At 47.3% G+C, this 19,813-nt stretch overlaps 4 protein-coding genes across 4 annotated transcripts; 1 reads left to right on the top strand and 3 right to left on the bottom strand.

Annotated features, from left to right (window-relative positions):
• Positions 1-9,365: 9,365 nt before the first annotated feature.
• On the bottom strand, positions 9,366-10,079 carry CH63R_14646 (uncharacterized protein; the record flags this gene model as incomplete). Its single annotated transcript, XM_018309620.1, has 1 exon — positions 9,366-10,079. The coding sequence occupies one exon, from the start codon at positions 10,077-10,079 to the stop codon at positions 9,366-9,368; it is 714 nt and encodes a 237-aa protein (XP_018150592.1).
• An 886-nt stretch (positions 10,080-10,965) lies between these two features.
• CH63R_14645 (Cap22 protein) lies at positions 10,966-11,629 on the bottom strand (the record flags this gene model as incomplete). Its single annotated transcript, XM_018309619.1, has 2 exons — positions 10,966-11,309; positions 11,341-11,629. The coding sequence occupies 2 exons, from the start codon at positions 11,627-11,629 to the stop codon at positions 10,966-10,968; spliced, it is 633 nt and encodes a 210-aa protein (XP_018150591.1).
• A 4,550-nt stretch (positions 11,630-16,179) lies between these two features.
• Positions 16,180-16,747, top strand: CH63R_14644 (uncharacterized protein; the record flags this gene model as incomplete). Its single annotated transcript, XM_018309618.1, has 2 exons — positions 16,180-16,223; positions 16,288-16,747. 2 exons carry the CDS (start codon positions 16,180-16,182, stop codon positions 16,745-16,747), a joined length of 504 nt encoding a protein of 167 aa, XP_018150590.1.
• Positions 16,748-17,273: 526 nt separating this feature from the next.
• On the bottom strand, positions 17,274-18,617 carry CH63R_14643 (uncharacterized protein; the record flags this gene model as incomplete). The annotated part of the gene is made up of 1 exon (XM_018309617.1): positions 17,274-18,617. One exon carries the CDS (start codon positions 18,615-18,617, stop codon positions 17,274-17,276), a length of 1,344 nt encoding a protein of 447 aa, XP_018150589.1.
• Between the last annotated feature and the right edge of the window lie 1,196 nt (positions 18,618-19,813).

Genomic DNA, 19,813 nt, shown 5'->3' with positions numbered 1-19,813 from the left:
CTACCAAGGCGCCTCCGTTTGATGGGGGCCAGCGTTTTCGTCAACCTGCAGTTTCCGAAGGAGAAGAGGTCTCCCCAATGCCACCGCTGCGGCGGCTTTCACAACGAACGAACGTGTACCAGAAGGAAGAGATGCCTCAAGTGCAGCTCTCCTTCCCACACGACCGAACAACACCGGGCACCTTGCGGCGGCACTGAGGGTCACGATGGCTGTGACTGCCCCTTTAAGTGTCCGTCGTGTAACGGGCCCCATGCCGCCTTTGACGTGACTTGCCCTATCAGACCAAAAGTGGTGAGGGGCGTAGTCCAGAGGAGGAACAAGGCACAGCTACGGGCCATCCGAGCCGAGGGAGAGAGATCGTGGAGGCTTGCGACCCAGCAGTCGCATCAACAATCCCGAGAAAGAGGAGAAGAGATGGACTGCAACCAAGCTAATGAGGGACATCAGGAGAATGCGGCCCTCTAGAGTCCTGCAGATCATGCAGGCGAACGTGGCCAGACGACCGCTCGCACACGAAACGGCACTGAATCTAGCCTACGCGGCCCATGTCGACATACTGCTACTTCAAGAGCCCGCTATCCGCTCGGAAGAGAGAAGGCTCACAAGATGCCACCCGGGCTTCGAGATCTTCACCCCAGTAGACAACTGGATTGAAGACAGACCAAGGGTGCTCACCTACCTCCGCAGAGGAACGGGACTACGGGGCGTACAAACACGCCCGCTGCCCAGCCCATCCACAGACCTGCTCTTCCTACAACTCCTGGCGGGAAAGCGGAAAGTTCTCACAGTCATCAACGTGTACAACGCCCCTTGTGGCTCGCTGCGACCAGGCCAAGCGATTAGGGATATCATAACAGCCTGGCAACCCGGACACCAGGAACGTGTGTTGGTCGCGGGGGATTTCAACCTCCGTCATTGGACCTGGCAACCCGAGGCGACCAGCTCCTCGGACGCTGATGACCTGGTGGAATGGACAGAAACCGTTGGCCTTGTCCTCCTGTCGCCGATAGGTGAAGCCACACATAAGGACGGCAACACGTTAGACCTATGCTGGGCGTCCGGCAGCCTCCACGGGGCATCCACCAGCATAGAAACGTCCCTACACACAACGTCAGACCACGAAAGCCTGCTGACCCGGGTCCCCTTGGCCCTAACCGATCCGGTCGACCCAACCCCGGGGAGGTTCCGGCTTGACACAATGGACGAGAAGCTCTTCCTCGACATCCTTCAGCGAAGTATACATCCCGTGCGCCATACTGCAAGCAACGCAAGAGACCCACAGGCTCTGGACATGCTAGCACAGCAACTCACAGATTGCCTTGTAGAAGCGCTTACGGCTTCTACAAGGCGTGCGCTTGGCAGAGGACCTGGGAGACCATACTGGGACGAGAACTGCAGGCGGAAACACCGAGCCTACACGACCAAGAGAGCAACTGTGGCAAGACTCTGCGCCTTGGGAATAGATTGTCAATGGGAGCGAAACGAGGAGGACGCTCTGAAACAGGACTTTCTCCATCAGCTGCGGCGCTCTAAGGACACGTACTGGAGAGGAAAGATCGCCGCAGCCTCCACTGGCAAAGATGTGTTTGAAATGGTCGGGTGGCAGAAGGCCAAGGGATCCTTCCAGACCCCTCCACTCCGGGATGGGAGCAATCCAACCGCGCTCATCTCACAACCGAAGGAGAAGCGGGATCTGTTCGCCCGCGTCCTCCTCAGAAATGCTGCCATCTCCACGGACATACCAGCAGAGAGCCCAGGACCTCGCCTGGAGGCCAATCTTCCTTTCCCGCGTGTTACAAAAGACGAGGTACAAACGTCAATCTTCTCTGCGAGAAGCACCACCCCCGGGTCCGACGGAATCACAACGGCCGTCCTCAAGACAGCGTGGCCCGTTATCGAGGACATCGTCTTCCGGCTCTACAGCGGATGCGTATGCGAGGGCTGGCATCCCACCTGTTTCAAAGAAGCTATCCTAGTCATCCTGCCTAAGCCGGGCAAGAGAGACAGGGCGCTCCCGCGCTCGTATAGGCCAATCGCGCTGTTGTCTGTGCTTGGAAAAGGCTTGGAGAGACTTGTCGCAAGAAGGCTTGCCTGGATCACAGTCAAGTTCCAGGTACTGCACGACCAACAGTTTGGGGCCCTCCCCCTCCGCTCGTGTAGCGACCTCATCGCTGCTGCCATCCACGATATCGAGTGTGCCTGGCAAAGAGGTCGTGTCACCTCTATGCTTACGCTCGACATCAAAGGGGCCTTCGACGCTGTGCTGCCAGGGAGGCTGATCCGACGCCTCCGATGCCAAGGATGGCCGGAGAACCTCGTGCGGTGGGTCTCGAGTTTCGTCCTCGGGAGAAGAGCAAGAATAAGGCTAGACGGAGAGATGGGGGACGTCTTCGACCTTGAGTGTGGGCTACCACAGGGCTCGCCCGTGTCTCCCATCCTCTTCATGCTTCACATCGAACCCTTATTCAAGCTGGGCACTGTTCATCCAGGCAGGAAGCGATCTCGATTTGGCTACGCCGACGACATTGCCATCATGGCAAGCTCAACCTCACTAGAGGACAATTGTGCCCTGCTAGCGAAAGAATGGGAAGAAGCCCAAGAATGGGGGGCGTTAGAGGGAATCACTTTCGACACCGATAAATCCGAGCTCATCCACTTCACCAAGAGACCAAAAGATAGAAACCCGCCAATCACCGTCAGACTGCTGGACGGGAGACAGCACACAGTTCAGGCCGTCAATCAAGGGGCCTCCCTACGGTGGCTTGGGGTCCACTTCGACCGGAGACTCACTTTCAAGAACCATGTGAAAGGCCACTGCGCCAAAGCATGCCAAGTGGTCAACGGACTACGGGGACTAGGGAACACCGCCTGGGGCGCGCCGACACACCTGCTGCGCCGTGCTATTGCCTCCTGCGTACTGCCCATTCAGTACTATGCATCAGAGGCATGGTGGCCGGGCAGGAATCGGATCAAGAACGGACACATCGCCTCGAACGGGGTCAACGGTCTACTCAACCGACTTGACATTACGCAGGCCAAGGCTATTCGAGCCGCACTTCCTGTGTATAGAACGACGCCTGTACCGATCCTACAGCGTGAAGCTGCCCTGCCCCCAGCAGAGGTGATGCTAGATGCGAAGCTCCATAAAGCCTCCGTAAGGATCCATCGCCTTGACGATCGACACCCCCTCCGAACGAGGCTCGGAGACAGGCCCGGACCGGACTCAAGACTACGGCGAATGGCAAGCCTTATCGAGAGACATGCCGAATACATCGACCCGCTAGAGCTACCGCCTTGGGAGCGCTCAGCCGACTGGCACACAGCCCTGAGCATGGTCGGCTATGAACCAAGGAAGACCAAGGATGAACTGGCCACCGCCTTTACAGACAGATTGGGAGCATTCTCAAAGCGGGACATTGTTGTCTATACTGACGGTTCCCAAATGGTGGACGGTAGCAGAACCGCCGCTGGAGCAGGCTGGGTCGGGTACCAGGCCACACGGCAGATCTTCCGAGGATCAGAGCCGCTCGGCCACCAGACGGAGGTCTTTGACGCAGAAGCGCAAGCCGCTTTTCGGGGCCTACTGGAAGCCATGAGGTCTCCCACGGCGCGGATGGCAGACAATGTTCATATCTGCCTCGATAACCTCGCAGTCGCAGCCAGACTCGTCACCCGGAGCCCAGGAAGCAGCCAGGCTAGGTTTAGGGCCTTTAGTGAGCTCTCTGCCTCTTGGGCACAGAGAGGACGGACAAGCTGGACGATGCCTGGCAGGGTATACATTTGGTGGTGCCCTGGACACACGGGAATAGCAGGAAACGAGGAAGCAGACGCTCTTGCCAAGGAGGCCTGCAGACAAATCCCAGAATCACAGCCACAGCCTACATTGGCGCACTTGAAGCGGGAGTCCAGAGCAGCCGATCTCCAGGCTTTCGCCAGGAGATGGCCGTCAATCTGCCCTCGGCAGTATGCCGACCTTGGGATAAGTCCTCATCCCAAGCCCCCCGAACTTCGCCTTCCTCGGCATTTGCTAGGAAGGCTATATGCGGCAAGATCGCATCATGGAGACTTCGCAGCGTACCACGAGAGATTCGCCCACCAAGACGCACTGCTTCACTGCAGTTGCGGAAGACGCAAAACCCCAGTACACTTCTACTTCTGCAAGCGTGGCCGTAAGGCCACCCCGCGGCATCTCCGCCGACGTATGGCGAAGGCAAGCATAGATTTTCTGCTAGGTACTACGCAGGGAGCTTCTCTTCTGTGCGAATGGATGGAGGCGACCAATTTCTTTTCCGAAATCTGCCCAAGTCACTGAACAGGAACGTTAGGTGAAGACGGCAGCCTGTAAAATAGTTTAGATTAGGATAGACCATGTCGGCATCGCCCGGCACGTCCCTTTTTACTCTGGACGTTAAATACATCATCATCATCATCATCATCACCGACATCCAGATCGTCGGTCCCAGGACGAGGACCGACTTTGAGATGTCGGTCCCAAGAACAACATTCAAGGATATAAGGACACTCATTCCGCATAGATAGATTACCTTCCATAGCTCTTCAGCAATCAACTTTGTGATTATCCCCTCGGATACTCTCGGCACCCTTCACTAGTGACACACGTTACAAGCCCCTTGTTGAGTATACGACTGATCACCGTATCCTCTGAAGACCTGATCCTTTCAGCACGACTTACAGCACTGTTCCCCAGCTTCGTTGCCTCAGCTTCTGCTAATAGACACTACCACGGAAAGCCGACCGTAACATAGTTCTACTAAATAAGATACTAAAAAAAGTTTCTAAATTCTAGTTTTAAGTAAAGTAGTAGAAAGAGGGACTAAGAAAGGTAGCTTATATAATTGCAGTTAATATCCTAATTACCTTAAATAGTAGAGTAGAATACTAATTAAAGGTAATAGCTATAGAGATTAAATTAAAGGCTAAGAATATTAAAATAATAGAGCTTACTAAGTATATTAATATTAAAATAGCTAACTTACTTAGAGAAGGGAGTATAATTGTAATTAAGGAGGAAGAGAATTAGAATTAGACTTAAATAAAATAAATAGTAATTAATAGTAAGTATAATAGAATAAATAGACTACTAAGTAGAAGTTATAGTATTTTAAGTATACTTCTAAAGTAAAATTAGAGTATAATATTTATAGCTGTAATATAAAATAGGGGTATATAGGAGACTATAAGTCTTATAGCTGTAATAAGCTTAAGTAAAGAACTACCTAAAGCTAAAGACTATAATAGTAGTAGTTATAGGGAGTACAAACTTTATAGTTATTAAGAGTATAAGTTATTTAGCTAGATCTTTACATCTACAATAAGATTAGAGTAGTAAATTACTAAACTTTACAGCTATTAGGGGGGTAAATTATTAAATAAGATCTCTATAGCTATAATAGAATTAAATTAGTAGATAAATAGGGCTTTATAGCTATAATAGAATTAAGGGTAATAAATTAATAGGACTTTACAGCTGTAATAGAATTAAAGTAGTAAATAAATAGGGCTTTATAGTTATTAAGAGTGCAAGTTATTAAGTTAGATTTTTATATTTATAATAAGATTAGAGTAGTAAATTACTAAGCTTTATAGTTATTAGGGGGGTAAGTTATTAAATAAGATTTCTATAGCTATAATAGAATTAAGTTAGTAAATAAATAGGGCTTTATAGTTATAATAGAATTAAAGTAGTAAATAAATTAATAGGGCTTTATAATTATAATAGTATTAGGGGTAGTAGATTAATAGGGGCTTTATAATTATAATAGTATTAGAAGTAGTAAATTAATAGGGCTTTATAATTATAATAGAATTAAGGTAGGAAATAAATTAATAGGGCTTTATAGCTATAATAGAATTAGAAGTAGTAGATTATTAGGGCTTTACAGTTATAATAGCATTAGGGGTAGTATATTAATAGGGCTTTACAGCTGTAATAGGATTAGTATAGTGCATTAATAAGGCTTTACAGCTATAATAGAATTAGAATTAGGGGCAGTAGATTAATAGGGCTTTACAGCTATAATAGAATTAGTATAGTGTATTAATAGAGCTTTATAGCTATAATAGAATTAGGGGCAGCCTCTTTACAACTGTAAAGGGGTAGCTTGCATTATACTTGTATTGCACCTGTGTGCGCGCGCATAGTTAGGTTAGGGGGGGGGGGGGGGGGGGGGGGGGGGGGGGGGGGGGGGGGGGGGGTTAGGGAAAGAAAAGTGGGACTAGCGCGCGCAAGTAGGGTGCAGTTGCGCAACAACTGTATATACAAGATCTTTTGTAAATAATACTAATCTTTCTTTACAACTTAAATTTATAATTATACTTATAGAGGAAACTACTTGTATAACTACTAACTTTAAAATTTAGGAGAATATTATATACTAGAGCTTAACTAAGTGCAAAAGAATTATAAAAAGCATCCTTATAAGTAAATTGTATAGAATAACTACTAGCTTTAATAGTAGTATTTTACTTAGTATAATACTAAACTAAATTCTTTATATACTCTAGACTCTAAGAATTCTAATTGTAATTTATTTAAACTTACAATCTCTATATAAGTACCTTATATAACTAAGTACTATAGATAAAAAGAGGCTTATAATTAATACTATAAGCCTATAGGAGTTATATAAAAAGAAAGAGATTTTAGAGGTAAAATAAATTAATAGTAAAAATAACTCTATAAATACTCTTACTAAGAAAATACTAAACTTAGTACTACAGTAACTAATTATAAGTAATACTCTGCAAATTTAAATTAAAGTATACATTAAAAAATTAGGAGAGAAGTGCAATTAATAATTACAATATATAAGCCTACTCTTGTATATTAACTACTTAATTATTTACTTTCTAATTTAAAATACTAAATACTACTAAGATATTCCCTATAAATATTAACTCTAAATGTATTCCTTTATACAACTATTTAGCCTACTACTTATAAGCTGTATAAGAAGAAATTAGAACCTAAAGATTAACTAACTACTTAATAATTATAGGAGTAGAGGCTCCTCTAAACTTACAGCTACTTATAATAACTTAAGCTTTATTCTTTTACTTATAGTAAGTATAAGAGTAAGTATATTAAGAATTCTTATTTAAATTCTTATTATTATTATTATTATTATTATTATTATTATTATACAAACTACAATTATAATACTAGTAATAAGCTCTATACAACTACTAAATATACTTAGTATAAGTACTATTCTAGTATGTAGTAATATAGGTATAAGTGCAGAATTAGAGAGTACTAGTACTATAATTATACTTCTAAGAGTAGGTATTAATAGCCTAACTGCAGCTCTAAATTAGAACTATATAAAAGTATCCCTTATAGTAAATAATTTTAATAAGGAGGAAAGAGATATTCTTACTAGTTAGGAGATAAATTTTAATATTATAAGATAGTATATAAGCTACTTTATACTCCTCCTCCTATATTAAAGTTAATTTTATATAAGTAAGTAAGTAAAAGAGATTTATATATTAATAGAGAGTATAATAAAGAAAGTATAATTATAAGCTATTAAAGTAAGTAAAGTAATTTAGTAAGTACCTCTAATATTTATACAAATAGTAATAGTACCTATAGAGGTAATTTAACCTCTAGTAGGAATAAGAGACATAATTGCAACTGTATTAGGAAGCCTCTAATATACAAAAAGATTAGTAGAAGATTAGAAGTAAAAGGGGATTACTAAGCTATATAAATTACTTAATTTTTTAGTTTCCTACTTTTCCTCCTTATTAGAAAGCTAAGATTTAGTAGTATCTTAATTAATAAAGGAATTAAGAGCTTTATATATTTAGTTTACTTAGTTTATTTATTTTATTAATAGAAGTTTATTTTTATATAGTAAAGAAATTTAGTATAAATTATAAGGAAGAAAAGAGAAGAAGAAAAAAGGAGGAAGAGAAAAGTAATAAGCTATCTAGCTAAGTAGAGTAAGTAGGGTAAGTAGGTAAGGTAAAATTAGAAAGTAAATACTACTTCTATATAATTAATCTACTTAATTAAATAGGAAGGAAGGACTATACAAAAAGAGAAGGAAAAACTATAAGTATTATTAATAATTCTTATAATTTAAATCTATTATATAATAATTAGTAGCCTAACTTACTAAATTTATATATAAAATTACTAATAGAATAATTAGTATAACCTAATTAACTATATTAAAGGAATTATATAGTTAAATTATAAAAAATAAAAGTTGTAAGTATTAGAATAATATAATTATATAATTGTATAATACTTACAACTTAGAGGGAGAGTATATAAATTAAATAGTATAGTATTTACTTATGTATAAGGGAATTACCTCTTAGCTTAACTTAAATAACTTAAGCCTAAATAAAATAGTATATTTATCTTATATAATACCTATCTTATAGTTAGGAAGGACAATAATAAATATTATTCTTTAGTTTACTCTACATTTTAAGTACCTGCATATACGTACAAAGCCTATTTAATAATAAAAATTATTATATAAGTTTAGTAAATATTATTTAAGTAGCTTTAACTATTAAATAGAAGTTATAAATTATAGTACTCTTTAGCTTAGTATTCTAAATATAATATATTTTGTAGTTTATTATTATTGTCTTCTATAAGTTTATTAGAGGTAACCTTAAGTAGAGTAAATAGTATAGTATCTTTATAATTATTAGTAGTTAGGAGGTAAGACTATTATTAAAAGCTCCTAAGTAAATTTAAACTTCTTTTATTTGTATAGCTATACTTCCTCCTTTATATTTCAGTCTTTAATTATTACGCCTATACTAGTTGTCTATATGTATGTCTCCTAATGTCTTCTAATGCCTTCTAAGGCTTGAAAAGTTGACTATTAAGCCTGTAATCTTTACTATTAAACTAGACTATACACTAGGGTAACTTGTAATGTGAGGATATAGATACTTCTAGATTATAGACAGGAGGCCTATACCTCCTCGTAACTATCTTGTAGGACTAGTTACTAATTAGATACTACCTCTGCATTACGCAATCCTAAGTGTAGAAGGCTAGAATTCCTTTAAAACGAAATGCACAATATAGGACGAGTAACAAATAGCTATATACTAGGAATTTAACAACACCCGAGCGACAAAAGCATGTGGTGAAGCCCAGCCAATATATTAAGGATCTCTCTTCTCTCTTTATCGGTCCTGCTAGGCGCTTATTCGTCTTGAAGAGGCTTTCTGGGCGCGGAAACGTCAGTAATGCCAACCAAAACACATTAGGTGAGATAAGAGACACCAAGCAAGATTAGAACTTGGTCATATACTCTATCCCCTAAACCTGTTTAGAGTTATTGTTTCTGGGATATCATTCCCCGTTACTTATTCATAGTTTCGCCACATGGCCCAAGTTCTTCCAGTAGCTTCTTTATAAGGACGTGTCGCACAGCCACGAGGTCCACAATCTGTTTTTTCAGCCTCTCTAGCGCCCAACTGGCCAACTTGGCAGCCCTCATCGAATTTCCTGCCTTGGCATGTTTTGAGACGAGGTCTTCCATGCGGCGGCCCCCCCCAAGCCGCCATCCAGACTCGGCCGGCCCCCTGGCCCACTCGGAAGCTCGACTCGCAAAAGCTGCAAACTCTTTAACGATGCCCGCCACAACGATCCACCTCGACGCGGCCGTCTCTGCTGCTGTATGCGAGATCGTAGCCACAACACCGCGGAATTTCTCCAGCTTTTTACTTTCGTCTCTATTGTCGTTGTCGAGCTTCAAAATGCCCTCCTTTCGCCTGCATTTCGCCCGGGCATGGGCGTCAGCGGTTTCTCGCAGAATAGAGGTTGCATCCGCGAGTGTGAGCGAGGGAATCTCGGCCGGTGCAGAAGGGGGCCTCCAAGGAACAAGTTGAAGCTCTGGTTCCAACACCAGCGGGGAGGGACGCCTGTCGAATTTGCTGGGCCATGCTATCGTCGTCGTTGAACCCCAAGAGGATGGCGAGGAACAGACGCTACATATTCCACGGCATTTTCTCGGGTGGGCGGCTTGTGGCGACGACGAAGATTGCGTTCGCGACCACGCCGACGCCGCAGTCATGGTTGTTGGGCTGGGTGTCGCATTTCCCCCATTTCAGCTCTGTATCGGCTCTACCCTAAGTGCGTCGCCTTTCGTCGTCAACAGGGGACATGGCGTCGGCATTGCCTACAGGCATTTGCTTTTGATCCCCCAACTACCCCTCAGTGTCTAGCTTGCGGCGTTGGGGTAGACTTGACGCATGATTGCTACCTTGGAGTCGCGGTGGTGTTGCCGGCTCGCGCGGGTTACTGAAAAGCGGCGCATTGACGTCTACACGGCTGTCGACCTCGCTTTCGCTGTCGCTCAAGTTGACCTTTGCGGGACTCGGGCGGGATTCGCGTTTCTTGACGGGGTGCTGATGGAGATGGCTCAACTGGCAAGAAACCGACATTAACATATATTCCCGATTTTAATAAAAAGGTGGAGGAAAACACATTGATGAGACCTTACAAACAATTTAGAAACCTATTTTTAGTTGCAGGCTGGTGCAGATTGCTTGGGACTGAATTGCGTCGACAATGGGTGTTATATTAGTAAACATCAAATGTTGAAGTATAATTGTTGGATTACCCAGCTACAATACGGGCAGGCGGTCAGGCCGCGGGAACAGCAGTAGTCGGGCCCGGAGATTCTGCCTCCGGGCCGCTAACGGTGATATCTTTACAACTGCTGCTTCCGCTGGCTGCCTCTCTTTTCTTCCTTCTACACACATCTACAACTACAGAATACAGTACCAGTTTTGCTCTTCGTTGGATTTACCACCCGTACGGGTATCCTGTAATACTAACGTATTCATTTCCTCGAAACCCCCATAATTGCCAATCAAAACGACCGCTAATAGCTTATACTATAGCGCCTGCAATGCAAGCTAAATCCTGAATGGATGCCTTTATTGATCAAAATCCATTTATAGGAAGCAAGCGCCGACAGCTACGGCACCAACTAGACCGAGCCCGGCCTGGGACGAGACAACACCCGCTCCGTTCGGGGTCTGGGTAGCTTGGGAGCTGGCCGTGGTGGGGTTGCCGCTGCTGGTGCCGCCGTTGTTGCCAGAGGCGCTGGACTGCGTCGGGGAAGCCCCACCGCCGGCGCGGGGATCAATAGTTGTGGTCAGTTGGGCTGAGTTTGTGAGTGGGGTTGCCTGGACGGAGGGAGTAAAGGATGCGTAGGATGCCGTTGGAACGTAGGATGTGCTAGGGAAGCCACAAGTCCACAAGATGTCATTAATGTCTTTGTCATTCTGGTCAGCAACTGAAGCCAACGAGCTAGAGATTTGTCTTACCTTCCAAATCGTCACGGTCTTCAACATTCTGACTCATGCAGCTAGCGCACAGGCCAGCGTACTTGGAGACGTCAAAGCTGGTGTTTGTGCACACACACTGCGCTTCAAGGCGGTCCTCCGTCGGACCATTGCTAATTACGGTGCGCTCACCCTCGCAGATGCGACCGAGTTGGAAGATGGGGTTACAAACGGCCAGGCACTGGATGGGAATCTCATCGGCGAACAGCTGGACGTTGGCTTTGACGTAGGCGACGGCAGCAAGAGACAAGGCGACGTTGTTGAAGCGCATTTTGGCGGTTGCTGGTTTTGTTTGATTGGTTGCTGGTAGCGGCAATAGGATGAAGCAAATGCTGGTGATAAGATGTGTTGCAGACGCTGTGTTTGACAATGGTATGAAGCGAATAAACTTGAAGGAATGATGTGGAATTTATAATTGAACCTAGACATTCACTGAGGACAATGATCGCTGCCGAACCGACACTGCAAAAAGCAAACCCCAAACTAACGGCATCGTCTTAGGCAATAATCGTACATCGTCACTTGGAGGCTTCGGTCTCGGTTTGCTGCTTGGCGCCGGCCGTCTCCATCAAGATTCTCCCACCTAAGTTGCAGGCTTTTAAAAGTGGGTATTGATGAGCGAGAGCGAAGCCAGAAAACCCCAGGTGCCCCCAGCCTCACTTAAATAAGGACTCAACATCCCAGCTGTATCGGCAGTAAGTTCTGTTTAGCCTGTAGAACAAGTCTAAAATAAGCACACGCGCTAATTACCTAGCATGACTGACTTCCTATGCTACAGTGCCCACCAAAAAGTCTGAAAACACTGCATTTGCGGTGCAACCCACATTCCCACCCCACCACTCCAACCACAAATAGGACTACGAAATTCATGAATTGTATGGCGGGAGATTCCACAGAGTATACATTCAATCCTCTCCAGCCCCACCCCATCGGTGCCGCTTTAAATGCAAAAGCGCAATAAAGCGACGAAAGAAAGGAATAATAGGACAAAAAACCAACCGACTTACCAAATCAGGGCAAGCCGTCTCAGAAATGCAAGTCAAGGCAAGAAAAGCGAGAGGGAGGGTAAAAGTGAGAAGGTGGCCCCGTCGTCTTTAAAGATGAAAGTCAGGTCATCTATCCATAATGCTTTGGAGCTGAATCAGTTAAGTCATCTACATATGGGCTAGGGCGAGATATTTACAATGCAGAAGTGGTGTTTGGGTGTTCTTTAATAAGGAGAGATTACAATAAGCGGTTTAAACTAGTCTAAGTAACTACGCCGCCAATACGGTGTGGTTGGCACTATGACAACAATCAAACACGCGGCTGGCCTGCATCACCATCTCTCCCCGGCTCCGTCCATGCCACACTCTTTGTCTGCGCCGCTAAACCCAAGTCCTTTTCCGAAATGATCAACGTTGGCTTTGCTGAAATGAAATGAAGGCGCGAGCATGGAAAGACACGGGAGAGATTTGCGAGCTGAGGGTATGTTGTGAGCGGGTCCAGCTGGGCAACGTGTAAATTGGTCTGCCTCAATACTCGATAAGCAAATAAGCGACGGCGGCTAGGGCCTTATGCAACTCTCAAAAGCACTATTCCTTGACCGATAATACCGATTCTCGCCCAGTCCTGTACTGTCTCGTCCGGCCCTGTCCCACACGGCGGCTTCATCCACCGGTCGTTTGGCTAGATGAGAACAACCCGCCAACCTGGTTGTCGTTGTTGGTTGGTTTCCTTCTCGCAACCAGTCATGGTGAAGACCGTAAGGTACCAGGTGGAGTTTACTCTCCCAGGGTGTCCGTACTCTGACACGGATTAGGTTGATTGGTCCAAGTTGCGCACCGTATCCATGTTGGGTGGCTTCCATTGCATTGTGGATGCCAAGGCATCTTGGTCACGTCTTGTTTCTTCTTCCGTTGGACCTCTGCAGCTCGAGCAGCCTGCTGCCCGGTTCCTGTGCCATTGCGCCACCAACGTCCCGTCCTCGAATGAGTGGGGGACCTTTGCAGGGATTTACTGATTCATGGAATCGATGTCATGCCGCCTGCACTACTCCCTTTTCTCTTTTATTTCTTTTTTTCCCCATGTCAATGCCCGAAAGCATGGCATACAGCTAGTTCGGCCACGTCTACATTATCAGCGACTTGGCATACGGCGAAGAGCAAATAAAAATTGGGGCCTAGGATGACGGAAAGAGGCAGCTTAATTAGGGGGATCGCGGGTAAGCGCCACGATTCGCCTGACCCCCCGAAAGAGAGGAACCGCTGCAGATCATTGTTAGTTGGCGACGAATGCAGTGTTGGTTGTGATGACGCAGCCTAAACCCTGTTTCAGGATGTAGGCTGCGTAATCTATTACGAGTGATGTTCGGTTGCATATTGGTCTGACCTGTCACCGGTCCCCACTCACTCTTCATCACCGAGGTCTTGTGCATTCCCCTCGCTCTCGCTAATGCCCTCTATACGTATCTACCTCTCCCCGGTCACACACGCCTGGCAGTTGAATTTTGTGTTATGGCACCAATGACCGGCATCAACAAAATCCACGAAGCGAGCGAATCAGCAAGCAACTGGCGTCTGCGCGACGGGAGGCCGGGAAATTCCTAACCCTAGCCCTACAAACACGGCGTTGGGCATTGTACAGGTCGTCTCTGTCATGGAATCCTGCCTCCTCTCCATTTCCATAAACTACACTTCCTCAAGACTGTCGTTATCCATCAGAGCAAAAACGACAAATGCCGGGGAAGAAAAAAAAGGGGGGAGGAAGTCCCATTCACTAGCCATCAGAATCTTTGTTCCCGGCATAGGCCATCAACGAGTGCTGCCTTCGGACTCGATCTGTGGGTGACTTACCGCGACGGCGCGGCACCTGTCTGTGTTTGGACCTGTGAACAGTTCGTCGATCCGCCGCAGCAAAATTTTCCTCGCCCGAGCCAAGTGAGAGAAAACCGTTTTATGCCAGGGCGGGGCTAGGAACATCCTTAGAGGAGCTGAAGTATACTAAGAGGGCGGATTGAGGGTGTCGTCATTTCTCCAACCCAGCCAACGCGATGATTTGCAGTAGCAAGATGTTAGCGCTCTTCCTTGCGGATGTCTATAAAACAATACTTTGTATCAGTACCTGTAAAGCAGAATGGTCCATCACGAGAAGGCGGCAGTCTATGTCTGTAAGCGGGCTGGGCCGATCTGGGCAGCGCCAGCAAGCCGCTCATTCAAACGCAGAAGGTACCAGCTCTGCCAATCTTTGTTGCTTGAAAGTAGAGAGGGTCATCAGAAAAGAGACTGGAGAAGAGGTTGAAAGGATTGAGTTGAGAGAGTAAGGAGAATAGTTTTGACTGCTATTGTAAAAAAGATGAGAATATAAAGAGACGAGCTGCTCTTTATACTCAAGCAAGCCATACAATTACCCAAGTCACGGTTGATAGATGCTCTAGTTTTTAGAGGATGGCAACTAACCCTAACCCTGCTAGATGCCAGCCAGCGCAAAGAAGACCGTGCCCAAGGCTCTTCTGATGATCCCAGGTAGCTTTGCCCAAAAGAAGGGGGTTTCAACTGCTACATCACATTCACCAACTAAGTCTCCGGTGTGCTGCCTCGCCTAGCACTTCCATACCCAGATGCTACGAAGCTGTTAGAGGCAAACTCCCCCTCCCCCCATCACATCTTGCTGCAACTACCTCGGTATAAAGACTCACGGGCTCTGTCGCCGTGATCAGATTACATCCCCAGGCTCAAGCAACAGCAACTGTCCAGATGCATCACCGCCAAGGCCTAGCCAACCACCCCTCACTAATTCCAGAGATAATTTTCTTGTGTTTCCGCTGACCATGAAGATGGCCGCCGCTGCGCAGAACCATCAGCCCAGCCTTGCATGCTTGCAGACCTCGGAATCAGAGATAACGGCATCGTTCCCACAGAGGGTCATTAGTTTAAGGGTTGGCGTTGGTCAATTTGAGGACGATTCACTGTGACGACGTGGCCACAGGAAAACCGAGGCACAGAAGTCGGTCTAAAAAGCACCAAAAACTAATCTTGTTCTGCAATGCTCAACAAAAGGGCTGTATTCAAGCCAATTTCTAGAGTCAATTATGGTAGAAGAATGCTACTTTGCTCCCTGCCCCAAATTGCATCATCTCCCTAGGTAGGTACATAGGAAGCTCACATAGAGGTCAAATGGGCATGCGCTGCACGCGCACGCCGTTGGTTCAGGCCTCACAGAAAGCCTAGCAGATGCAAGTGCCCCAGGCAACTCCATCAGCCATGCATGTGTAACAAATGCATTAAACAAGCTGATGGTTTTGTCAGTAAAGCTGGAGGTATCGGGGGACCTGCTTTGTGTGTCGCCGTGTGGCTATCTGTTTGTCATAATGCCCACAACCTAGCACATACGACCATACCCATTGGAGAACTCGGGATCCCGTCCGCTCTCCCATAGATAAGCCAATGAGGGCCGGATTAGTAGTTGGGTCGGTGACGACCAGCGAATACCTGGTGTTGTATGTTCTTTTGTTTTTTGATATCAACGGGTTTCCTTGTCTTGCCTCCGTATTCACCCGGACATGGAACTAGGGAATATCAATTGTGATGTGGCGGTGTTTGTCACTTGACTGTTCGTTGGCGCGGGAACAGGAGAAGGGGGGAACAATACGAACATAGCTAGAGGCGATACTTTACATCTCGCTTTGGCGGAGACAAGAAAAACAAAAGCAGTGACTCTCATCTCAGCTGCTTGGCAGGGTATTATCCCTCTCCCTCTCTTGCTGTCGTAACAAGTCACAATCAAGGCCATAAAGGTAATTAAAATTTGAATGTTTGTATTGACACTGACCAGTAAATATAAATGCAAGTTAGTCCTGCTATTCTTCTCAACGGCATAATAACTAGGTGTATGCTCTAAACGAAGAAGTGAGTGGCATGAGAGCAGTGTCTAGAGTAAAAAAAGGTGAAGGAGATTCCTCTATGTCGCTACTGCCCAATCCTGCTTCTCGCCGCCTTACCACCACAACACGCGCGCGCACCTGAACATCAACACCACCGAAAAGCCGCCGCTCCTCAATCCCGTCACCCCGACTTGTGTCACGCAACATGGTCTTCGATGGTCGTTGAACCGACGCAAACCTACACCCGTTTACTCGCTCCATCCACCTCACACATTTGCGCTGTGCATCTCTCTTGCCCGTGTTGTCCTCTACAAGACGATCTACCATCTCATATCGGCTGCAGTGGGTGATGAAAGCAACAAAATCCACCAGCGACTGTGGCCGCAGCTGGAACACGAGTTTCGAGGCGACCCCGATCGCGTTGATGATGACTTCGTCTACTGGGACGTCCTGCCATTTCAGGCGCGCCGACCTGTCCTTCGTGACCGACACATCGTTCAGAGCCTAGATTTGTGGTTTCCCTCATAAGGCGACACGTCGCTTGAAACCTCTAGAATCACAAGGCCTCCTTTGGCGTTATAGTTTTCTTAGTTGGAAGTGACATTATAGCGTGACGCTCGTGTGACGAGGTCGTTTGAACCCTCTCCAGGTCGCACCCTGAAGTGGACTTGGTCCAGCTACACCATGTATACATGTCTCAGTCGGTTTAATCTACTACCACCACGCCTGTAACCGCAACCTCAGCGACATAACGAGGTTCCACGTCGTCATTGTGGCTTTTATGTGTGTATGTTGCACCCGTGATGTCTCTAGGGCCCTCGACATTAAAACCCCCTACCTATTAGATGCCCGGGTACTGACCCGAGAAGGAAAACAAGACGACCAAGAGCAAAACAGCATCTCCTGGCACTCCCAGCGATATCGACTCAGATATTGAGATTTTGCTTCATTTATACACTAGCGAGTATGGAAGAATGCGTCGCTACTCGTACCTCGTAATCATGTTTCCTCGTCCTTCATGACGATCCCAAAAATAACTCGAGAGGGCTCAGAATCATTGAGACAACGCGTTCCACTGACACTCGACAACCGCCACCGCCTGCTCGCATCGATCCAGTCTCTCCTCGAGCAGCTCGATTTGCATCTGCGCATCCCCGACGCCATCCCGTCGGTGCCGCACCGCCATCTCCCTTTGCGACCACTCGCCGACTCTGACGTGCATGTCGGCGCGCTCCTTTTGCGCCTTTTCGAGAAACTCGCGGTTCATCTGCAGCATGCTGTGCTGGCGTACGGCGGATATATCCTGGCTTGACTCGGACAGCTGTCGAGACAACGAATCGATGATCTGGCCGAGCGAGAACACCTCGGTGTCCAGCTTCCCGATCTGCCCCTCGAGTTCCGCCCGCTTCCTCGTGATGTCGCCCAGCTCGCGTTCGGCGGCGACTAGCGGATCGAGATGGCGCGACGGCTGTGTTCTGCCGGGCCTGTCGCCGGCGGCTGCGTCGTCGTCCGCGTCGACTAGCAATTCCATCTCCTGGTCGACCTGGCCCCCGGACGATTTATTCTCAACCTCGAGCCGCAGCATAGCAAGCTTCTGCTTCGTCTTTTTTGCCTCGTTGAGTAGTTTTGCGAGCACGCGTGGGGCCTGGCTGAATGTCCTGTGAAGTGAATCGGCGTACTCTGTATCGACCTTGGCGATGTAGGATAGCAGGTTGTCGGGCTCATCATGCATCCCGCTAATTCGCCTGCTCTTTGTCGACCGACCATCCGCTGTTACAGTGGTGCCCTGCGACAGTGCACTCGGGCTCGGGCCAACCATGTCGTGCTTGCGTTTGCCGCCCGCCGTCTGGCCGCTCGACTTCGCTGATGGTGAGCCCAAGCAAGTGTCGCCTTCAATGTTATCTTCACAATCCTCATCCTCACTGCCCTCGTCGCCGTTGTCGGCTTCAACCCCGTGGTTTCTCTGGCCAACAACTCCACCGGGGGGCGTCTCGTTGGCCTTGTCGCCGTGACTGCCTGAGGTTTCGGGATTGTGGGCTTCTGGTTCCGTCGACGGTGTTGCCATCTCGGTTGCAGGCCAACCTTTGCGGGTCGCTTCCTTCCGCGCCTCGAGACCAATGGAGTTGGTGATGAAGTGCGCGCCCTTTTGCGTCATGTGGCGACGCAGGAGACCTCTGGCTGGGTTATCCGGCGACGCGGGCTCCCACATGTGATGGAGGGGGATGCCTGATTCGGTGTAGATTCTGGTGATGGTGTACAAGTCGGACACCAGGTCCCGTCCGGGCTCTTTGTGGACGAACTGGGCGGGGATGAACTGGCCGCCGGGCCACTTTTCCTTGAGGTACAGCACGCGGCGCTCGTGGTTTTTCTGAGAATACTTGTCGGGCGGCCTTGACATTTCGGGGTCGTGGACCGGATGGTGATCAGAAGGGGCGTGCGGTTCGTGCCGATTGTTGCCGTTGCCCGAGAAAGCAGCAGTTTCGGCGATGGTAATCCAGTTGAGGAGGACGAGAACCAAGGATGGATGAATGAGAACATAAGCTGTGGAAATACAGATCTTGGTGCCGTAACGATGGACGGGAGGTTGCAGATTGGGCGTACCAATCAGCAGTGCATTGATCCAGCGAAGCTCCAAAACAGACGACAAACGGAGGTGGTCCCAAGTGTCCAAACTGCTGAGTCGACAGGCCAAAGAAAGCCCTGCTCGCCGAGGCGAGCTCAGGATCGGGTGTCACAGGGTGATGTTGATGTTGCTTGGAGGTTCAATGCCTACGCGAGAAGTCCAAGGAGCAAGATGGACCAGGACCACGTGATAGAACCATGTCTGGCAGGAAGCTGCGGCAGGTGCTCGTGTCTCGTGGTTCTTTCCTAGGTTGTCGTATGCAAGGAACGAGCGACTGCAACTTCCGACCCCACCCAATTAGCGTTCCGACCCTCACTTGGGGTTTCCGACCATTCATTTCCGAGGCCATCGCCATCGTCAATATCGCGCTCTTTAGTCGTGGCCTGTTCTATACTCTAGACAACAGCATGGAATTAGAAACACAGGCTGCTGTTGCCGTCTTCTATCAGCCTAGGCCCATTAAAATCGGCATTGCTATTGGGATAGGCTTGGTGGTGATGGCTGGGCTGGAACCGCAGTCTGCCCTGTCCGCGGAGGTCAAGCGACCAGTGTCGGTGCTGAAGGCTGTTGAGGCGTGTATAAATGCGTTTTAGAACCACGCACAGAATGACGCACAAGTCGTTTTTTTTTCTTTGCCTTTAAAGGAAAGAAGCGCAAAAGCGGCCAGGTCTCTGCAGCAATGTTTTCGTCATCGTCCTCGACGACGTGAAAACCCTGCGTGACCTTAAATGTGCCTTTTGGTATTTGGTTTGTCCATTTCCTCCGGTCCGAACTTTGGCATCGACGAAACCTGGCATCTTTTCTGCCACAACAAGGGTTCCTTTACTCTGCTATGACGATGGCGCGTTTCTTCTTCTTTCCCTTTGCCTTTCTTGCCAACTGAACAGGCGACGTGCCTTTGCGAGACTGACTGGCGAGGTGCACGCACTCGCGGAGCACTTGCACAATATCAACAAAAGCAATTCAGATGG

Source organism: Colletotrichum higginsianum, chromosome 12 (genome assembly GCF_001672515.1).
Source record: "Colletotrichum higginsianum IMI 349063 chromosome 12, whole genome shotgun sequence".
Classification (NCBI taxonomy): domain Eukaryota; kingdom Fungi; phylum Ascomycota; class Sordariomycetes; order Glomerellales; family Glomerellaceae; genus Colletotrichum; species Colletotrichum higginsianum.
The sequence above is the reverse complement of the archived record's forward strand: the minus strand, read 5'-3'. Positions and strand labels throughout refer to the sequence as shown.